This window comes from Lactuca saligna, chromosome 5, assembly GCF_052625555.1.
Source record: "Lactuca saligna cultivar CGN05327 chromosome 5, ASM5262555v1, whole genome shotgun sequence".
NCBI classification, from domain to species: domain Eukaryota; kingdom Viridiplantae; phylum Streptophyta; class Magnoliopsida; order Asterales; family Asteraceae; genus Lactuca; species Lactuca saligna.
In genome coordinates, this window is record NC_136421.1 from 14,053,134 (window position 1) to 14,073,505 (window position 20,372).

General features: G+C 37.2%; 4 protein-coding genes across 6 annotated transcripts; 2 read left to right on the plus strand and 2 right to left on the minus strand.

The window, feature by feature from the left end:
• Window positions 1-4,233: 4,233 nt before the first annotated feature.
• Window positions 4,234-7,217, plus strand: PNSB1 (NDH-dependent cyclic electron flow 1). The gene is made up of 6 exons (XM_078996248.1): window positions 4,234-4,960; window positions 5,037-5,227; window positions 5,387-5,644; window positions 5,737-5,842; window positions 6,735-6,820; window positions 6,921-7,217. Exons 1-6 carry the CDS (start codon window positions 4,370-4,372, stop codon window positions 7,084-7,086), a joined length of 1,398 nt encoding a protein of 465 aa, XP_078852374.1. The 5' UTR covers window positions 4,234-4,369; the 3' UTR covers window positions 7,087-7,217.
• Window positions 7,218-7,324: 107 nt separating this feature from the next.
• On the minus strand, window positions 7,325-8,343 carry PLMT (phospholipid N-methyltransferase). The gene is made up of 2 exons (XM_078996250.1): window positions 8,017-8,343; window positions 7,325-7,752 (listed from the first exon to the last, which is right to left on the minus strand). Exons 1-2 carry the CDS (start codon window positions 8,259-8,261, stop codon window positions 7,503-7,505), a joined length of 495 nt encoding a protein of 164 aa, XP_078852376.1. The 5' UTR covers window positions 8,262-8,343; the 3' UTR covers window positions 7,325-7,502.
• A 4,124-nt stretch (window positions 8,344-12,467) lies between these two features.
• Window positions 12,468-14,117, plus strand: LOC145044929 (uncharacterized). Its single transcript, XM_078993285.1, has 2 exons — window positions 12,468-12,722; window positions 13,842-14,117. Exons 1-2 carry the CDS (start codon window positions 12,584-12,586, stop codon window positions 13,925-13,927), a joined length of 225 nt encoding a protein of 74 aa, XP_078849411.1. The 5' UTR covers window positions 12,468-12,583; the 3' UTR covers window positions 13,928-14,117.
• Window positions 14,118-15,583: 1,466 nt separating this feature from the next.
• LOC145048800 (magnesium transporter MRS2-1-like) lies at window positions 15,584-19,068 on the minus strand. 3 transcript variants are annotated; one of them, XM_078997419.1, is made up of 7 exons: window positions 18,911-19,068; window positions 18,697-18,776; window positions 17,409-18,009; window positions 17,165-17,293; window positions 16,514-16,876; window positions 16,238-16,285; window positions 15,584-16,154 (listed from the first exon to the last, which is right to left on the minus strand). In XM_078997419.1, the coding sequence occupies exons 3-7, from the start codon at window positions 17,988-17,990 to the stop codon at window positions 15,924-15,926; spliced, it is 1,353 nt and encodes a 450-aa protein (XP_078853545.1). In that variant the 5' UTR covers window positions 17,991-18,009; window positions 18,697-18,776; window positions 18,911-19,068; the 3' UTR covers window positions 15,584-15,923. The 3 variants fall into 3 exon arrangements, with proteins under 3 accessions (XP_078853545.1, XP_078853546.1, XP_078853544.1); XM_078997420.1 differs by having other exon boundaries at window positions 18,869-19,068; XM_078997418.1 differs by having other exon boundaries at window positions 18,845-19,068.
• Window positions 19,069-20,372: the final 1,304 nt, after the last annotated feature.

Here is a 20,372-nt window from a genome sequence, read left to right on the forward strand (position 1 = left end):
ACTCCTTTTTCATTGCTTCTAAGTCCGAGTTTTGGGCTATAAACTCAATTCAATATGTTTAGAATAAGTTAGGGTAAGCGGACTTACAATTTGGAAGGGTTTGGTTGCGGATTCGGGGCTAAAACGAGTCTAGAGAGAGAGTATATAAAGAGAGTGTAAAAAGTATCCAATGGACTCCACTCACCCTTACATAGGGTTTTGAGTCGGGACACAGTGGAATTCTACCTGATACTGCCGTTAAACGGGGCTTTTGGTCGCACCCGATTTAGTGGTCGTAATAATAAAACTTAACATTTCCAATTAAATGGAAATATGTGTCATGTATTTTATTTCCCTTTTATCATGAATTAAACGGCATATAAACATACACAATTGAAATGTTTATTAAACTTGACGACTTCTCATTAACGGAACTTTTGAACAGTGGAATATTCCGTTAACGGTAACGGAGAAATGTAACGGGGCAACTTGGGTTGTCGCACTCACCGAGTTGGCCATGCAAACTCATCGAGTCTCTTCAGTCCTATCTCCATTCAGATGTTTTTAAGCCACCCCAAAGCTCCATATTGCAGATATAAGCTCCTAAGGCATACTTCCTATGTAGAGTTGCAAACTTTACGTACATGCAAGATGATAAGGGCTAAAATCAAACTAAGAGGTTTTAGGTGATGAAAAGGCATTATCTTGCTAAAGGCTGAATCTTTATAACTATGAGGACCAAGATGAGCCTAGATGTAACACCCCGAGTTCAGAAGAGCAAAGTTCTGGGTGCTTAGTGTAAATATGGAAGACCGACTCGGCGAGTCAATAGGTAGACTCGGCGAGTCGGGTCGCGAATCTGGTCATGTGTTAAGTGACTAACTCGGCGAGTCGGAGGAGTGACTCGGCGAGTTGGTGCTGGGTGGAGAAAAACCTTGATCCGAAGTTTGTGCTTTATATAAAGGACATAATACCCTCTCTTTAGCCTCTTTACACTCCCTTTGAGTCCCAGAAACCCTAATAGTCGTGAGTTAGAGCTTGGAGAGTGTTTGGAGCTTTGAGAAATGAATTTGGTGGAGGAGACTTGAAGAAGCAAGAGGCAACCATCAAGGATTTCGTGTGGATCCAGAATCCACTCCAGTTTGGGGCACGTTTGTGAGGTATTAAGCTGTTACCTTAACCCTTTTCTTCTAGAATCATTCATATGTGGAGGCTAGGGTTTTCCTTGGTTAAGGGAATTGTTATAGAAGCTAGATATGAAGCTGAAACTTTAGATCTAAACTTCTTTTGAGTCCTAAGGTCATAAAGTTTCAATCCTTGGATGATTGGCGAAGCCCCTTTTGTCTAAAACCCAAGCCCTAGTGTGTTTTGAGTTTATATCTCCTTGATGTCACTTAAAGTTTGCAACTTTACGTGAGGAATAGCTTTTGGAAGGGTAGATCTATGGATTGGAGCTCCATAATGGCTTAAAAAGCCACCGCATGGGTTAAGAACTAGAGGTACTCGGCGAGTCACATGGGTGTACACAGCGAGTTGGATGAAGATGGGCAGGAACTCGACGAGTTGGAAGAACAACTTGGCGAGTCTGTTGAGGATTGCCTTGGACTCAGCGAGTTTGTTCTTGGACTCGGCGAGTCTGGTCGTGAAGTCCTAACTTTTTTGGTTGAGCTATGAATCAGTGAGTTGAGCATGAAGTGATTCAGAGTTTGTAGGACTCGGCGAGTTGGGTCACGATATGGGAGTTTTCAGAGCCCAGGGACTCGACGAGTCAGCGGGCTGACTCGGCGAATAGAGCCAGTCAGGAAGTTTGACTTTGACTGAGGACTTTGACTTTGACCAAGAGTTGACCAGTTGACTTCCAAGGGTAATTTGGTAATTATTGGTATTTATTGAGTTCAATCTTTTGGTATTATCAGTGGTGGGGTTCGTGTCGGAGGTTGGAGCAGCGTGATCCTATCTTTTCAGCCAACAGTTGCGAGGTGAGTTATCCTCACTATACTAAGGGGTCTAAGGCACCAAGGCCGGCCCATCAGATTTGATATCCTAGTAGTTATTGATATGTTGAGTTGAATTAGTAATGTATGCGTGTTGATATGTTAGTCGGGTAGGTCCGTAGGACTGCCTGTGATACTGATTGATTACTTGTATGTGCATTTATCTGTTACATGTCGACATGTTATGTGGGATGGGTTGAGGTTGTACTGCTCTGTGCGGTAGCCAACAAACCCTAGAGTATTCCAAATATGAGCTGAGGGCCCGGAAGGCATTCCAGACTCATACTGAGGACTCGGGAGTATTCCAGATATGAGTTGAGGGCCCGGAAGGCATTCCAGACTCATACTGAGGACTCGAGAGTATTCCATATATGAGTTGAGGGCCTGGAAGGCATTCCAGACTCATACTAAGGACTCGGGAGTATTCCAGATATGAGCTGAGGGCCCGGTAGGCATTCCAGACTCATACTGAGGACTCGGGAGCATTCTAGATACAAGCTGAGGGCCCAGTAGGCATTCCAGACTCGTACTGAGGGCTCAATGGCATTCCAGATACGAGCTAAGGGCCCGATAGGCATTCCAGACTCATACTGAGGGCCCATGGGGTAGTTCAGCTTGTAGAGCTGTGGACCCAGTGCATGATGTTCTGTTTCTATTCTGTTATGATATGTTATGCGTATGGTATATGTGGTTGGTATTTTGGGGGTATCTCACTAAGCTTTCGGGCTTACAGTTGTGGTTTAATGTTTTCAGGTACTTCAGGAGACCGTGGCAAGGCGAAGGCATGATCGTACCGCTCCTCATGTTTTTGTTTTATGATATGGTTCTTGGAATACTCTGATAATAAATGTATTGAAAACCTTTTTGTAATAACTTAATGAAATTGGGTTGTTTTTGAAATGTTTAAATTGGCTTGAATTTTTAGAGTGTTACACTAGATCTGAAGTTGCAACTTCAGATCATGGCCCAACACCCGAAATGAACCACCAACATGCAAAAATGTCCCTAATCTCAAACATAGAAAGATCTAGCTAGAAGAAGGTCAAGGTAACAACTTGTTACCTTCAAGTGATGCTAGAATGGAGTAGAATTAAATCCACAACTTTTCCTTGCTCCAAGCTCCTTGATCTTCAAGCTCTTCTTACCAAGATCCACCTTCCAAGCTTAATAACACACAAATATGGAGAGTAAATACGATCTAGAGTTACTGAGCTCAAAAGGGGCTGTAAGGGAGGCTAATGACTCTTTAAATAGGGTGCAAAGCCTTGGAAATTAGGGTTTCATCCTCCAGCTCCAACTCGTCGAGTTGGTCACTTAAGTCACGTGGCCAAATCCGTTCCTACTCAAGATTAGGGTTTCATTAAGGGTTGGACCGTCATGAGTTGCTTTTGAAGCAAGTTAGGGTAATCTGGATTTTAATGAGGATTTAGGGTTTCCAAAACTAACGAGTTTCGTTAGTTTTATCATGATTACCCTCAGAAAGCTAAATTTCCCACTATGTTACCATAATGACCCAACCGGGGGCTCTACCCCTTGGACCCTACTAGAGGCGCCCAGACCCCGCCAAAGGGGCACCACCCTTTTGGAAACCTCGAACCTAGGAGCGCTGCCCTCGGACCCCCGACTTGTCGTCGAACTGGCTTTTAATTTGATCTTATACATGCGTGCACTCCGCACAAACCCGTACATATATTAGAGTACAAATTAAGAAGCTCATTAGCTCACATGTTAATTCCAGTTACATAAAATGACATGGTGTCACTAAAATCACTAACAAAACTCAACTCGCCAAAAACATGAGTGCACATGATAATGATTTAAAATCCATAAGTATCTTAAAACATTTGGTAATTGATCGGAAAGAATTTAAGGTGATAGTATGTATTTAGTGAAATTTAATGAAAACAAATGGCCAATGACCTAGCGGTAAGGAGTGATCCTGTTATAGGAGGAGAGGTTGTGGGTTCAAGTCTCGGTTGAGACATAAGTGGTTATTTAAGAGTAGGTTACTTAGTTTGCCGTTAAAAAAAAATGAAAAGCTAAAGTGATCGATGATAGGCACCTTCCCTGTTATTTTGTGTGTAACCTTAACATCTAGTTTGTTGGTTTAAGTAAAGATGAAAAAAGGAAAAGGAAATAAGTAGAGAAAAAGAAAAGGAAAAAAAAATATGTAGGAAAAAAAAAAAAAGGAGGGAAAATTTTTTATTTTTGACAAGTAAATGCAACGTTTTGTCCTGTTTTAAGTCTGTTCTAAAATGATAGAGCTCTCAAGCCCCTTATCCAACCATCTTCCACACATTCAAATCCCAATATACCTCTTCAGCTTTCTCTTCCCAGTCATCTACAGATGACATAATCACAACCTCCAAGCTTGGAGTTCTGATCAGTATTCATCAATGGCTACCACTTCGCTACTACCCAAATCCATTCCACCAATTTTCACAAACCCCACTTCAATTTCCTCCACTCGATTCGGTACTCTTCCTTTTCAAAACAATCCAGCAGATCGTCAACCACATTGTCCAGTACGAACATCAACTGTTCAAGCAAATGCAAAAAAGAAAAACAAGTGGCTGGACCCATTCGATACAGGTGAGGACCCGGACATGGAATATGGATCGCAGTATTCTGAGGGTAAGCAATCCGAGGACCCAAGACCACCCGAGAATCCAGACAACCCGTATGGGTTTCTCAAGTTTCCACCGGGGTTCATGCCAGAAGTTATGTCGTTAGGGTTGAAAATCAGGGGTGATGTTAGGAGATGTTGTGTTGTGATTTCTGGTGGGGTTTATGAAAACCTGTTGTTTTTCCCAACCATCCAACTGATTAAGGATCGATACCCTGGTGTTCAGGTGGATGTCCTGAGCTCGGCCAGAGGGAAACAAGCTTTTGAGCTGAACAAAAATGTGAGATGGGCGGATGTTTTTGATCCAGAAGACGATTTCCCTGAGCCTGCAGAATACCTTGATTTACTCGGACTACTCAAGGTTAGATTGGCAAAATGGTGATTTAACAAATAATTTTTAGGAGTGATATGTGATTATATATGTGGTAGTTTTGCAGAATAGGTACTATGATATGATGCTTTCAACGAAACTAGCAGGTTTAGGACATGCGTCGTTTCTGTTCATGTCAGCAGCTACGGAGCGGGTGAGTTACATATATCCAAATGTGAATTCCGCAGGAGCAGGATTACTTCTATCCCAAACATTCACACCGGATCACTTGAATCTCTCTGAGGCTGGATATAACATGTCAGTTGCTTGCTGCCTACTATTATCATAAAGACAAATTCTTGTTTCATATGGATTTGTTTTGCTTTGCTTAACAAACTTAAATTTTAGTATTTTACAACCCAACGATGATATATGATTAATTGATTATAGGATTTATTTAATTTTGTTATCCAACAGGTACCATCAGATGACTGATTGGTTAGCGAGGCCAGGGAGGAGTGTACCGAGGCAAATAATTCCACCACTTAAAGTATCCATTTCCAGAAAGCTAAAGGACGTAGTGGCTGACAAATACAATAAAATTGGTGTTGAGAAAGGGAAATATATTGTCATACACGGTATACAATCCGATTCAAAAGCCTCTATGCAATCAAGGGGGGATACCGATAGCTTACTACCCTTAAATATATGGGCCCAGATAACAAATTCAATCAGGTACCTGATCAAAGTGTTGCATAATTTTTAATTTTATTTTTATTTTTATATATGTGATGGTTTCTTGTTTGATATGTAATGTTGTTATATAGGGGAGTCAAACCGGTCTATGTCATCCCTCATGAGAAAGAAAGAGAGAATGTGGAGGAAATTGTAGGAGATGATACCAATATAATATTCATCACCACACCAGGACAGGTTTCAATTTCTCTCCACCCTTTTGACTTAATACTTAATACACGTATTCAGGACAATATGTAGGAGCTGTTTCTATTTGACTTAATGGATTACATACTAAATCTAGACATACTAACTTAACCTTTTACCTATTTGCCTTCTTCCTTTTCCTCCCAACCCCTCTCACGTTGCAATTGATGAATATTGTCAAATTTGTGGTTTTGGAACATAAGGGTAAAATACTCACTTAGCCTAATTCAAATGGTTTATTTAACAAACCTTGTGTATACAACATTCTATTCATACATCAACCATTACCATCACCATTCAGCACTTTACAATACAATTATTAATGGGGAAAAGAAAAATAAACAGTTCCTTAAAGCCAGTATCCATCAATGTTAATTTTTTTACTTAAAGCATAATTAACGACCTTAAAAAAAAAAAAAAAAAAAAACGGAACTACCCGTATTAAGTCCTACCTTTTTAGAAGTTTTCCCTTGTTTCCTTTTTTTTTCTTTCACTTCCCTAAGTATTTGTCATTTTCTCATATACTTTTCAAACTTCATTTATCCAGACAACATTTTAGGCCTAAATGCAAGAAATAACAAAATACTTTCATTTATTATAGCTGACTACTCTCATTTCTTTGTATAACAGATTGTATTTCAATTTTTTTCTTATCAAGTCACTGACCTGCGAAAATTCTATCCAAAATATAGCCTTTTACTTTGAATTTTTTTTTTTTCCTTTTGTATCAAGACATTATATCTTGAAAAAGTTGCTTTGTATTTAGAAGACATTACTATAAATAATTAGGTAGATTGTTCAAAGTAGAGTGTTGTAACAGGAAATATGAATGTAAGATGCTATAGTAAACAAATGAATGAAAGCTCATTGCTATTTCTTGCAGTTGGCTGCTTTTATTAATGACTCTGCTGGGGTTATATCTACAAACACAGCAGCAATACAACTAGCAATCGCACGTGAAAAACCCTGGTGAGTTTCTCCATAAAAAAAAGTCAACTTTATGATGAGTCAAACAACAATAATGGTAATGACTTACTGGTCAAACTTTTTGACTTTAAATCTGTTGCAGTGTGGCATTGTTTGGGTCTGAAGAGAAAGCAAAATTGTTTCTTCCAAACATAAAAGACAGTAAATGCATTGTAGCTTCATCAAAGACAGGGAAGTTGGTAGATATCGACACTAATGCTGTCAAAAATGCAGTCCAGATATTTGAGATGCCACTCGCTATTGCCTAGAATCAACAACAGCATACCTTTTTTTTTCGTTTAAATATTTCTGTCATTTAATTGTATATTTGACATCAAAATTTGTTGATAAAATCCAGCTTCACAAGATACAATTGCATTATATAGCATCTGTTTTCTCATGTGTAGCGACTAAATTTACATGTTCATTCTTAGTTTTTATGAGAGGGGCAAATGCAAAAGAATAGCACACACATACTTTGATTTGTTTGTTTAATATAGGGTCAAATGCAAGAAATGGTGTCAAACTTAAACAGTTAAACACTAGAGGAAATTTATTAATGCATACAACAACATCAAAATTGGAGGACAATGAAAAACAAAACATGAATCTATCTGGAATAACAAATTTGAATCTGTGTTCTCGAAATCAGTCGGGAAACTGAAAGGTGTTGACCGGTCAAATTTCAAGAAAGTGGGTTGGCACGAGAAGCTGGATCCTCCTTTGATTCAACATGGATCATGAAAATGTAGCCTAAAACCCAGAGGAAGATATACAAGAAGGGAACCCATGGTATGCAAGCTACAAGGCTCATAATGCTACCTACATACTGAGGATCATTTATTGTCCCAAAAGGGAACTCAGTGACCCAAGGTATATTCTTCCCAAAGCGTACACCATAGTAAGTGCCTGACTCACCAAGCAACTGATATACCCTGTAATTAATTCATCATCCAAAAAAAAACTTAGAATCCGAGTAATCAGTTGATCTTTCAAATATTAAACACACAGCTTATGCACACAAAAGTTATTGTAGAAGTCTTATAATCATCAATTGTAGAGCGTCGATAAGATCTTAGCAAACCCTAATCTAAACCTAAGTTGCATTTTCATTACCAATAAAGTCAAAAATCATCCCAAAACTTCACCCTAATTGCTATTTCGTATTAACTAGAGGTTCAGGGCATATGTGTACCGACCTGAAGTTAAGAAACTGGCCGAGTAAGAAGAGGGGCCAGAAGTAGAGAGGAGGAGGCCATGAGAAGGTTGAAACGGAGAAGAGCGACGCGAACTGAACCAGCTTGAGAAAATGAGAAACCATAGCCATGATTTTGGAAGGGTCTCGACCTTTTCCGCAGAGATTCACCCATTTTTGTGGGTGATTCCATAGCCAATAGTAGAACGGAAAGGGCACCATAACTCCGAAGCATGCGAATATCCCCATCCCCTAAAATCCAGTTGCTCTCAACTGAGCGTTTGAACTTTAAATCTCGGTTTGCAGTTTGCAATGCAAAACCCCGTTTTATATCTTGGGATAATGATACGAGAGGGTAACACAACTTTGTTTATGTTGAGTGGTTGACTGATTTTTTTTTTTTTTTCGTTTTTGATTTATTCTAAATTATTTAAAATGATTCACATTTTATTCTTATAAAAGTTTAATGATTAAATACAAACAAAATTGAAAGTTTGTTATCCTTTCAAACTATTATCCCGTAAATAGTTCTAAATATTATTAAGAATGAGCACAAACTAAATATGAAAGTCACAAAAATGAGGATGTTGTAGCAATCGTGTGATATATCTTTATTATGTAAGGTACTGGAAATCACAGTTACAAATACAATAAAAGCAACTTTAATCACATAGAAATTAAAGAGACAAAGATTGTCGTGGTTTCAGATATATACTTAGAACATAGATAACTGTTTTCAATCTACAAGGTGCAGATGGTTGTTGTAAATTGTGTGAGGAAGAGAGAACGTATGTTAAAAAAGTGTGAATATAATGCAATGTTAACTTTGAATGGGGTTTTTCTCTTTACAAGCACACTAGCTTGATTAAAGAGTGCATAAGTTCAATGTTGTAGAGTAGTATATGAGTAGTCTAGGTGCTAGTTACATTTACATTGTTTCTGCATTTTGCCTAGTTTTCGTTGTTTTTACTAGGGATGAGCAAAAGGACCAAACCGGCCCGAACCGGCCCGGAACTGGGAACCGGCTTCGGCCAAAATCAAGAACCGAACCGGCCCGGCGGTTCTATCGGTTCCAGTTCTACCGGTTCCCGGTTCCTACCGGTTCTTGTCGTGTCTTTAAATGTTGGAACCGATCCTTGAAAAATAGCATCATACGGTTCCGGTTTTTGCCGGTTCTACCGGTTTTTGCCGGTTCTACCGGTTCCGGTTATATCGGTTCCGGTTCCTACCGGTTCCCGGTTCCAAAAATCCACAAAAATAATGTCCCGGTCCCGGCCCGACCGGTTCCATCGGGTTCCGGTTCCGGTGCCGGTACCGGTTCCGGCCGGTTCCCCGGTCCATATGCTCATCCCTAGTTTTTACTTTCAACTTGTTTTGATGATACTTTTCTTCATGGTTATTATTTAATCTACTTTTTCTATTTGTATGTTAGTTCTATATGTACATTCTCACTATGCTCCTTTTGATTTTTAATCTACTTTTCGTTTTATTGTTCGTATATGTGTTCTTTTGCCTTTGTGAAACTCTACTGATTTATTTCTCCGTTGTGGGTTGGCATTTCACTCATGAATAAAGAAACTCTAGTTAAAAGTTTATCTCATTGACTAGGATTAAAATAATGAACTAAAACATGGTTATGTGATATGCATTCTATTCTGTAATACTCCTTACAAACACAACATAAAACAAATCATAGTTACTGAAACCAAAATTATTAATCAAAGTAATTGCTACCAATAAGAAAAATAAATTAAGGGGTGATTATAAAAAAATGATAATGACTTGAAATGGTAACAAACTTTCAATTAGTTCATATTTAGTCACTGAACTTTTTTTCGTGCTTGATTTACCCATGAATTATTTGAAATGTTCACATTTTACCCTTATGTCCGTTTGTAACCAGTCATAAGGGTAAATGTGAACAATTTCAAATAATTATGGGGTAAATCACGCATGAAAAAAATTAAGTTACTAGATGTGAACAAAGTAGAAAGTTCGTTACCTTCCTTTCCAAAAAAATTTCTAAAAACTTCGTTACCTAAGCTTTTCTAATCCCCCCAAACAACTAGGGATGAGCGTGGGACGGAACCGGTACCGACCCGTCCCGTTCCCGATTTCCCGAATACCGAATTTGATCAAAAGTTAATTCCGAGTACCGAACCGAATTAACATCACCAGTACTCGGTACTAGTACAGGTACCGGCGGTACCGATTCCCGAATTTCATGTATTTGGAGTACCAAGTACCGTCCCGTATTTCTAAATTCGGTACGGTTCGGTACCGGTTCCGGTACGGTACCGGTACGGGATCAGAATTTGGAACAAACTGCTCATCCCTACAAACAACCCTAAGCTCCCTAGAACTCCTAGAAAAGCTCCATAAACCCCTATAGAACCGTCCCCTCCCCTAGGATGGTTCTAGAATCAGTCAATGTCCAACTTTTGGACATTGACACTTTTAGTCATTCTACTTTTAATTAATCCAATTAATCCCAATATTCTAATTAATTTTTGATTAATTCTTAATTAAAAAATAATATTTCTAATTAATATATTTTTTTCAAGACATATTAATAAATTGTTTATATTGATTTCTAATTAATCTATTAATCATACAATAATTCAACAAATCATCATTTCTTTCCAAAAACCATTCCAGTCAATTACTAGGTTTGAGGGCAACCCAAAATGACTTTGCTAATAATTTAATCTTATAAAAATTTAGTTAATAGCTTAAACACCTAGTCCAACAAGCACTTCCATTAGCTGACCCTCATGTCGTGACCAACTCATGGTCACGTTGTGGGAAACAAACTCAACCCGATCCCACTCAGTCACGATTCAACTCAGTCAACTCAACTCAATCTCGATCCAAAACATCATCACATCGTGATGTATAGGTCATCAAGTTAAGCAAAAATTAGTCTAAGTTAATCGAGGATAACCCTAGTCTTCACGTCGTGACAACATGGATGTTACCTCGTGAAAACTAATTATCTTAGCTTAATGGATTCAACCATTTTCCATCGATTCCACGAGCTCCAAAGCTCATATCTGATTCTTCCCACGATATTAATGGATAAAGTTTCCAACTTTATCCATTAAGACATCCCTCTAAGCCAAGATCTCAAGTCCAAGGTCCTTAATGACAACTTTAATGCATGAAATCAACCATTAAACACTTAATTCATATAGTCTTCAATCCAAAATTTCCAGAAGGGTTTTAGGGACCCAATGATCACTAAAAATATAAACTTTATGGAAATGCATGCCCCATGCATGTCCTTTCCCAAACCTAGGTCAAAAGATGCAATATAACCAAAAATTCATGCAAGGTCCCTAAATTACAACCACATCTTAAATATATGTGATATAATGCTCTTGGGACTTAGAGGGGTTATAAAGTTGCAAACTTTATCTTTTCTACTCATCCCATCTTCACAAGTGGAGCAACATATGGCATAAAACTTAGATCTAAGAGACATACAACAACAAGATGAGAGTTTGAGGACTTACAAAAAGTCCATAAGCCACATATAAGGATGAAGAGGGATTCTTGGAGGATCTAGGCACCAAAACTTCTTCTCCTTCCTTCAAAACCACCAAAGCTTGCAAAAATAAGCTCAAAAGCTTCAAGAGAGTTAGGGTTTGACCAAAGGGTCGTTTGGAGGTGATGGAGGTTGAGGGTGAAGAAAACAATAACCCCTCACTTTCTTTAAGTAAGGTCTAAGTCCGAAATTAGGGTTTTACATCTGAGTAGGTGTCACGTCGTGGCCTATAGAGTGTCACGTCGTGATCCATAGAGTGTCATGTCGTGATACATAAATGATTCATCCCGAAGAATGCGATCATGTCATGACCCTCCAAGCATTCATATTTACTTTACATTTTCATACCTTAAGGATCCGAATGTTACACACTTTTTCTTTCTACAGATGTCAGTGACGCTATGATTGACCAAACGCAACCAGCTGTGGATATGGTTTGTGATTCCATAGTTGTCGTCAATGATTTCTTTTCCAACGAGACCATTGGGGGTGGAAGTGGGAATGGATAAGGGCTAGGGTTTAACTACCCGGTATATATGTATTAACTTTAACTCCGACGATAGGTAGGGTGGTGGTGCAGGAGACCAGAGAATCAGAGATGGTTTTCAGGGGGTATGAAACACAAATACGGTAAAGGTAAAAAGGAGGGTGTGGGGGTGGCGTCTAATTAAAGGTAGGGTAAGTTTATTTAATGTTTTGATTTATATAATAATTAAAATTGAATTATAAAAGAAATTCAAAATAACATTAAGGGTAAAAATGTAAAATAATCAGTCAAATCAGAGGAAACAAAAACACAATCCGTTCAAAAAAGGAAATTAGAAATCACACGTTACCCCAAACGAGATAGACCATTTGTGTAATTTACCCTTTTTATTATTTGGTCCATCGTTATTGACCCGATGATTCCTCATTTGTTAACTATATCGGATCCTAGAAGTAAACAGAAGGGTTTATTTGCTTCGCACGAAGAAGGCAGTGGGAAAGAAACCAGAGGGTTTAGGCCGTGGAGGGGAAATTAGAAATGGGAAGCCAGGCGAATCATGGAGGATTTAGGGCAAAAATGGAGCACTACCTTTACAGTGGTGAAAAGAAGCATGTCGCGGCTGGCATGGCCATCATCGGCGTCCTCTTTGGCGTTCCATGGTACCTCATGAACCGAGGTAATCTCTCTATCCATCCATTCGTCGTTACTGGTCACTTAGATTGCATCTTTTTAATCTAAACATTAGGGTTTTTATTCACGCTTTGATTGATTGCATCTAGGATCAGTCGATTTATCTTTTATGTTTTTGCTAGCTTAAATTATACACCAAGATGCAAAAAATGCCTCCCATGATCAGGGTTAGATATTAGTAAAGATTAGCAAAGTAAGGGTAAGGTTATTAAGGGTCATATAATAGATTTCTAATTCTAGGGTGTGTGTGGACTTCCATTTTGGAAGTGGTTATTCAATAATTGGATTGCTTTGTTTGGGTATCAGAAGGTTATTAAGGGGTCACATAATCAATTTGCACTTGTTAGTTGTTACTAAACAGTTAAGTAAAATTACTTAGATTTTTTTATCTCCTTCTATTAATAATCATATACACTTCATACATGTAACACCATGAAGGTGATTATTACATCTTCAAGTAGCATAAGCAACTCGTACACTGCCTCATGCAAGCGTTCATTACAGTATATGTGATTATTCAGCATTATATATTCAGTTTTAAAACACATATTCTGACACCATCTTATTGGATTATCTGTAAGGTTAAAAGAATAGTCAAGTTAGGTTAATGTTGGGAAGAGTTTTGTTGCATGTTGTGATAAAGTGTTGTATGCATAAGGTCTTATTCTTTTCTAGACTGAATAAATTAGTTGAGTGTGAGTAAATGAACATTTTCCCCTTATATTCCCAAAAGCAAATTTCACAGTATTCATCAAGCTTTTAATGTGAGATGAGTTAGGAGGAAAAGAAAAGGCAAATATGTAAAGAGTTGGTGTCTTAATACATTAACTCAGGTTTTTTGAGTTAACTCATTAAGTCATTATGTCTAGATCAAGTAGAAAAGAATTAGCCATGTATAGCTGTCGACATTAAGTGCTTAACCCATTAACCCCAGTGATTCTAAACAAAACATCCCCTTAGTGGGACTTTAATGGGGACAAAACTTAATCCGGTATTATTATTATTTTTTTGACTTGATGCATAAAGGACAACTTAACTAAAAACTAAAAAGTCACTATAAAGTCCTAATTTTTACATATTTGCTTATTTTTGTTGTTAATTAAAGGTACAAAACATCAATCCCATCAAGACTACTTGGAGAAAGCTGATAGAGCTCGAAATGCACGTCTACATTCTGCACCATCAAAATAAATGATAAACTGATATCTACACCCATCATGTTTTGTTTTATAGAATACTCGTACAACCTAGTATGTCCAAAATGCTGTATTGCTTTTGGTTTTTTTCATTATTTTGTTAAGCGAATGATTTCTTGTGCTTTGTATTTGGATTTTGAAAGATAGAAATAATTGGATTTTGAAGGGGCATTTAGTTGGCAGAATGCTTTATGTCAAAAGAAGAAAGGAACTAGAACATAGATGGATGATAATGTCTAATGTTTGACCAAAATGAAAATTAGTAACAAAATTGTTTAAAAAAAGTATATATATATTCAAATAGCTTTGGTTCTATGTAAACAATTTATTGATTTTATTTATTTTAGTGTCTATCTGTGTACATATATAATATAACGAGAGTATTTTGGTAAGAATGGTAAAATCTAGGGGTCGTTTGGTTTGCTGGAATATGTTGGAATTGAAATTTAGGGATGAACATGGGTTGGTTTGGATCGGTTTTTTGCTAAAACCAAACCAAACCGTAGAAAGTCGGTTTTTCGGTTTTTAAACCCATATAGGTTCGGTTTTTGCATGGGTCGGTGTTTCGGTTTTCCGAGTTGGGTTTATGGGTTTTCGGTTTTAAACCGTGGGTTTATGAGCTCCTGTTTTTTTCCTAGTTTTTTGATTCAAACCTAGTGAAAATACATTGCGATAAATAGTATTGTATCTACTTTAAATATACTAAAATAAAAAGTACGAATTCTAGTATTATAAAAGCATAAAAGTGATCAAAAGATCAAAGTTTAACATTATTAAGAGTTTGTTGAAAATAAACATAAAGTATTAAAGAGATTAAGTCTAAAGTCTAAAACTAAAAGTTTAAATCATAATATAAATAATATATATGTGGGTCGGTTCGGTTTTTATGGGCGGTTTTATACATCAAAACTGAACCAAACCGTTATTTTTCGGTTTTTCTAAAATTCAAACCTAAACCGTCGGTTATTGCTTTGGTTTCGGTTTTACGGTTTCGGTTATGTCGGTTTCTTTTGGTTTTTCGGTTTTCGGTTCGGTTTTTGCTCATCCCTATTGAAATTTAATTCCATCATTTTCCTATGTTTGGTTCAAGTTTTGAGAAGTAATTGGATTCTCAAATGTGTCAAACTTTCCTTCCATTGAAAGAAAATAAATTCTATCTAAAAGATGAGGAAATTCAAAATTTCTTCAAATGAGAATGTTAAAGATTACCATATTACCCTTTTCATTTTTAACACTAAATATGAAAAACCTCCGTCATTACTCGTGACCACTTCCACCGCAACCTTCGCCACCATTACCTACCATCTCCACTACCACCCACCACCACCACCTCCGCCACCCACCCACCACGACGACCACCACTAACCATCACCATTGATGTCGTTGCCACTGCCACCCACCACTACCATCGCTTCCGTTGCCACCACCACCATCACCATCGCCAACACCATTACCACCACCACCGTCACCACCACCAACACCACCCATAACCTCTGTCACCATCGCCGCCGCCCCACCACCGTTTACTATTTTTATAATTTATATAATATATCTTTACATATAACTATAAAACAAAGTAAAAGTAAACAAAAACCAAGAAGGATAGTTCTATCATTTTACACTGTTTCAATTTTATTTTTCGCCAACCAAATAAAATATAAAATTGGATTTAAATTCCATTTACTGCTAACCAAACAGAATATTGAATTGGATTTCAATTCAAGACAAATTCCAATTCCTTTAACAGATTCCAATTCCTTCAAAAACATTTTGTGAACCAAACGCAGCCCTAGGGTTCTCACCGAACTTAATTATGTGACTTTGCATAATTTAAAACATCCATAAAGTAATTACAAAGAAGTAAAAGGAAATGAGGGAAGGTTTGATTCAACCCTTTTATCAAATAATCTCCATAGGGTGTTTTTTCATTTTGCATTGAAGAAATAATAAGAGTTCGGATCTGGTGGTATCCAATACCATTGAAGGATTTACTACAATGGCATGAGTCTTCTGTACTTGAAAAACCAGAGAAAGGAAGCAAACAAAAAGAGTCCAAAAATCCCTGTAACAAGCAGTACCCATTTAAATGCAGACTGGCTAGTAAACAACCCGATCTCAAAATTCATCCCAAAAATCCCCGCCACCACCCCAAATATCGCCACAATAAACGTCGCTGTTGTCAGCAACAACTCAAACTGTATCAGCTGGTTCCGAACATTATCCTGCATTGCAGTGATACATCCACATTCATCATCTTACTTTTCTTTTCAATACAAACAGTAACCACTCATACATACATACATACCAATTGAATATTGATGAAGTCTTCAGTATCATCAATGTATTCCTTCAGCTATTACATTTACACCCACAACACCAAAAGGAAACCATCAATAAACGTTTTAACTAAATCACAACACAAATCCACTAGACACAACCCAATATTACAACAGACAGAGTAAATTACAATTTTGGTCCCTCAGTTGCTCTATCTCAAGAGAAGAATCAGGTATACTCTAGGGGACCAAAACTGTAACATAGTTATGAGTTGATATAAATAAAGTACAAAGGAAAGAGATACCGATGTGAGCTTATTGAGAGTGCTATCAGTGACAATAAAATAAGCTTCAAGAAGCATCTCCAGCTCATCAATATTTCCAGTTGCAGTATCTGAACTCCTTATGCTATCATGCCTGCTGCTCCTTGCAAGGCTTAGATTCTTTTCAAGCCTTTTCCCATTTCCATCTCTTGGTGAAGAAACTGGAGACACAGGAGCAGATACAGATTGCGTTCCATCTGTTGATCTGTATCCCGCCATAGATCCATCTCCACCACCAGTACCACCACTGTAGAATAACGACTCATTTCCCCCTTTCTTTTCAGTCAAATACATTTCAGCCATATCTCCATCATCATCCATCAGTTGCTCTATCTCATCTCTTACCTATTACATAGTACATACAAACCTTTAATATATATCTAACTTACAACAATGCTCCCTGACTTTTGTGATTTTTTTTTTTTTCAATTTTGGTCCCTTCTTTATACATGTTAGATTTCCTCTCTTCAGCACTTTTCTACATGTCTTTTACTTTGTTCATGTTCATGTTCATGATAGGAAAATAAACAATCCGGACCAAAATGAAAATTATAAAAAAACTCAAGGACCAATCTTGTAATTTACTCTATAAAAAAATTAATAAGCAGGAAGAGATGGAGGATATTATAAGACCTTCTGAACCCTCCGAGTCAAAGCAACTAGTCTGCTTTTCAGTCTACGAACACGCTCCAAATTCGAAGTACTGATCTTTGATGTAAGTTCATCAAGCAATGGATATGCTTCAATTTCTAATTCTGATGCCTGATCAAATTAAGCAACATTTTTTTTATAAACAGGCAAATGATGTTAGGGTCAAACTGATCACAATTTAGTCATCATTAAATCCTAATAAATCGTAAGAGCAATTAAACAAAACCTGAGTGTCCAGAAATGTACAAGCAGCCTCAAGAGCAACTTCTAAAGCCTTGAACTCAAAGGGAAGATAGTCGGGTGAAGGGCTTCCAAACATATCCCGAAAAGTCCTAACTCCTTTCCATCTGCTAAAATCAGAGCTTTCTGATTGCCAAACATCACCTGCATCCCCTGCAGCTTTTAACCTTCGTTGCAACTCCACCACATACTGTAACACATAGCTGTCGAGTGAATTCAAAAGAAGAACTTCATCCGATGTTATAATACACCGAATCTGCTCCAAATTCACAACTATTGCCTTCTCTCTCCCAAGAATTGTTGAGGGGTACACGAATAATGGATCAAGAAGACGAAGATCACGTGCAGGAAGATCACAGCGACGCATCATGGTAAATTTGTCAACTTCAATAACTTGGGCTTCACCAGATGCAGCATCAACACGGATCCATGATCGAAGCCCTTGCCCACGTTTTTTTAGGCCCAGAACATCTACTCCTTGAAAGGGCTGCCGCCTGTAAGATGCATCTCTAGGGTTTATACCAGATGCAGGTTTTGATGGGAGGAGACGTTCTTTTAGGTCTTCCATTACAGAGCTCTGATTGCACCTACATGTATGGATAGACTTAAACAAACTTTCATAATAATCTGAATTCAATTGTTTACGCAATAACATCTAGTTTCGATTTTTCGTAGTTATTTGATATGCAGATTACATGTTCGTGCAAAGTTCCAAATACAATATATTATTAGCTTTTTTGACACCAAACAACAAGTGGACCTCTAAATTTAGGTCCTTCCAAAAGAATGAAATTACATAAAACCTAATACGATCCAGTCTAGTGTGATAATCTCAGAACTGGTGGGAAGTATCTGTGTTGTAATGTGGCAAAAGATGGCTATTATTGCCTAAATTTCTACAATTCTATCAATGAACTGCGACAATATTTAGGCATTACAAACTTCGTCTGCTGGAATGACTATGGTCTATGGGCGTTAAAGCTTCCTTTTAACAGATTATTGTTGTCTAGTAAAAAACTCAAACATGATTATGCACCTCATTACTTCATTTGCAAATAGCAAGTCAGAAACGATCAAGAGGATTACAAACTCAACTGACAAATACTAGTGATTGTAATGTAATGTAAACATAGTACACTCTCAGACACTGTCGTTTAATTTGCACAATATCGATTTTTTTGAGGGTTGGGTTCATCTTCCATCAACTTTACTTATTAATTCACGCGATTACAGTCTCGGGGCACAATCAGTGAATTATATGAAGAATCACTTACTTCCTTCATCCGATATCGAAGAATTAGGGTTTCACTCGACCACAAATGAATTGCAACAGTTCAAGACGCGATCAAATAACCTGCGACAAACAAAATACGGAAAATTTGGAATCAAACAATTCAATTAGAACTCGGAAGCGTATATAACCTTATAGATGCATGAATTGTCTACATCTTCGTGATGAATGAGAAATTGAGAAGTGACGAGGTGTACCGCCGTCTATGATTGCATAAAATGCATACGACACACGTTGTTCTTGCTCGGTTGGAATCTGACGCAATCAAATTTGGAGTCATATCCTTCAAGTTCGAACTCCTATGAGAAAAGCCGGGCCCACCCAAAACAAATGGTGGGTCTTTACTCCTTCGATCGGCTTGAAATCTTGAATAGACAGACAAATAGTTAAATCTAACCAACTTTTCTATTAAAAAATATTTATTTTTCATTTTCATTCCTATATTATCATATAGGCAAAACTCCATATATGGTCCTTGTGGTTTTATAAAATTTAAAGTTTAGTCCTTAAATTTAAAAAACTTAAAATTTAGTCTTTAAATTTAAAAAACCTCATAGATGGTTTCTGTGTTTTCAAAACTTTTAATGTTTGTTCCTTATTGCTCGCTCCGTCAATTTGTATCCATTAAGTAAATGACATTTTCATCATTTCACTATCACAATAACTATATATGAAGTTTTGTCTTATTAAAAAAAGAAAAAAATTTATTTAATATAAAATGGTCTCTCTCATATCTTTGACGAGTGACTACTTTCTCTCTCTAAAATCAAAATAAAATTCTAAAATCTACAACCTGTTCATCATTTGGATTTTGCTGTCTTGTGCTTGCTTCAATTTTCGTCAAAAAAAAAATCTAGGGAACCCTGTCAAGAAATCTTGATTTACCTTACTAAATGGGGTTTTCTAATTGAATCCTAAAGCCTTTCTGAACTTCAAATCTTGTTTACCTTTTTTGCTCCGATTTTGTGTTTATCGGGATGTTTGTATTATGGAAGATATGGCTACTTGTGATTCTTCCTAAGGTTTCTCAGGTTCTAATTAATGATTTCACAGAAAGCAACATGCAATTCCAATGATTTAAAAGCTTTAGAGGGTTTCAGGAATGAATTGAAATCCGTCATTGATGGATGGTGGCCTATGAATTCATCATCATCATCATCGGCCATGGCCTCCTTCCATGGTGAAATCCTTGAAACTTTCAAGAATTTCTGGTCACTTTTTTACTTTTCCCTCTCTAATTGAAGTTTTAGTAACCTCTCAACCATTATTGATTTGTCGTATAACAATTTGACAAGATGAATACCTTCTTCATTAGTGAATTTAACATTTTTGTCCAAATTTAGTGTCGCTTACAATGATTTAACTAGGTTCATCCCGAAGGGAGGTCAGTTTACAATGATTACAAATTCAAGCTTCGAAGAAAACAACAAGTTATGCGATTACACTTACCATAATTCAAACGATCTCTTTCCACAATCCCAAAACAGGAAATCTAGGAAAAGAAAATGTGCAGTTGCAGGTATGGCAATAGAAATCGAAATCAGAACATTATTCATTCTTTTACTCATGTTCTTGATCGTTCTTCGCACAACAACCATAAGAGAAGTTGATCCAGATAAAGAAGGTGAAACTTATAGCAACAAAGAAGAACGTGAATCG

Excerpts from the sequence above, each read along its gene's own strand:
- LOC145048800 (XM_078997419.1), bottom strand. The coding sequence starts at position 17,990 with ATGGAAGACCTAAAAGAACGTCTCCTCCCATCAAAACCTGCATCTGGT. Across the intron at positions 17,294-17,408 it reads GTACATTTCTGGACACTCAG|GCATCAGAATTAGAAATTGA; the intron begins GTTTTGTTTAAT and ends TAATTTGATCAG. Across the intron at positions 16,286-16,513 it reads CTCTCAATAAGCTCACATCG|CTGAAGGAATACATTGATGA; the intron begins GTATCTCTTTCC and ends TAAATGTAATAG.
- PLMT (XM_078996250.1), bottom strand. The coding sequence starts at position 8,261 with ATGGGGATATTCGCATGCTTCGGAGTTATGGTGCCCTTTCCGTTCTAC. Across the intron at positions 7,753-8,016 it reads GGCCAGTTTCTTAACTTCAG|GGTATATCAGTTGCTTGGTG; the intron begins GTCGGTACACAT and ends AATTAATTACAG.
- PNSB1 (XM_078996248.1), top strand. The coding sequence starts at position 4,370 with ATGGCTACCACTTCGCTACTACCCAAATCCATTCCACCAATTTTCACA. Across the intron at positions 4,961-5,036 it reads ATTTACTCGGACTACTCAAG|AATAGGTACTATGATATGAT; the intron begins GTTAGATTGGCA and ends GTAGTTTTGCAG. Across the intron at positions 5,645-5,736 it reads CAGATAACAAATTCAATCAG|GGGAGTCAAACCGGTCTATG; the intron begins GTACCTGATCAA and ends GTTGTTATATAG.
- LOC145044929 (XM_078993285.1), top strand. The coding sequence starts at position 12,584 with ATGGGAAGCCAGGCGAATCATGGAGGATTTAGGGCAAAAATGGAGCAC. Across the intron at positions 12,723-13,841 it reads ATGGTACCTCATGAACCGAG|GTACAAAACATCAATCCCAT; the intron begins GTAATCTCTCTA and ends TGTTAATTAAAG.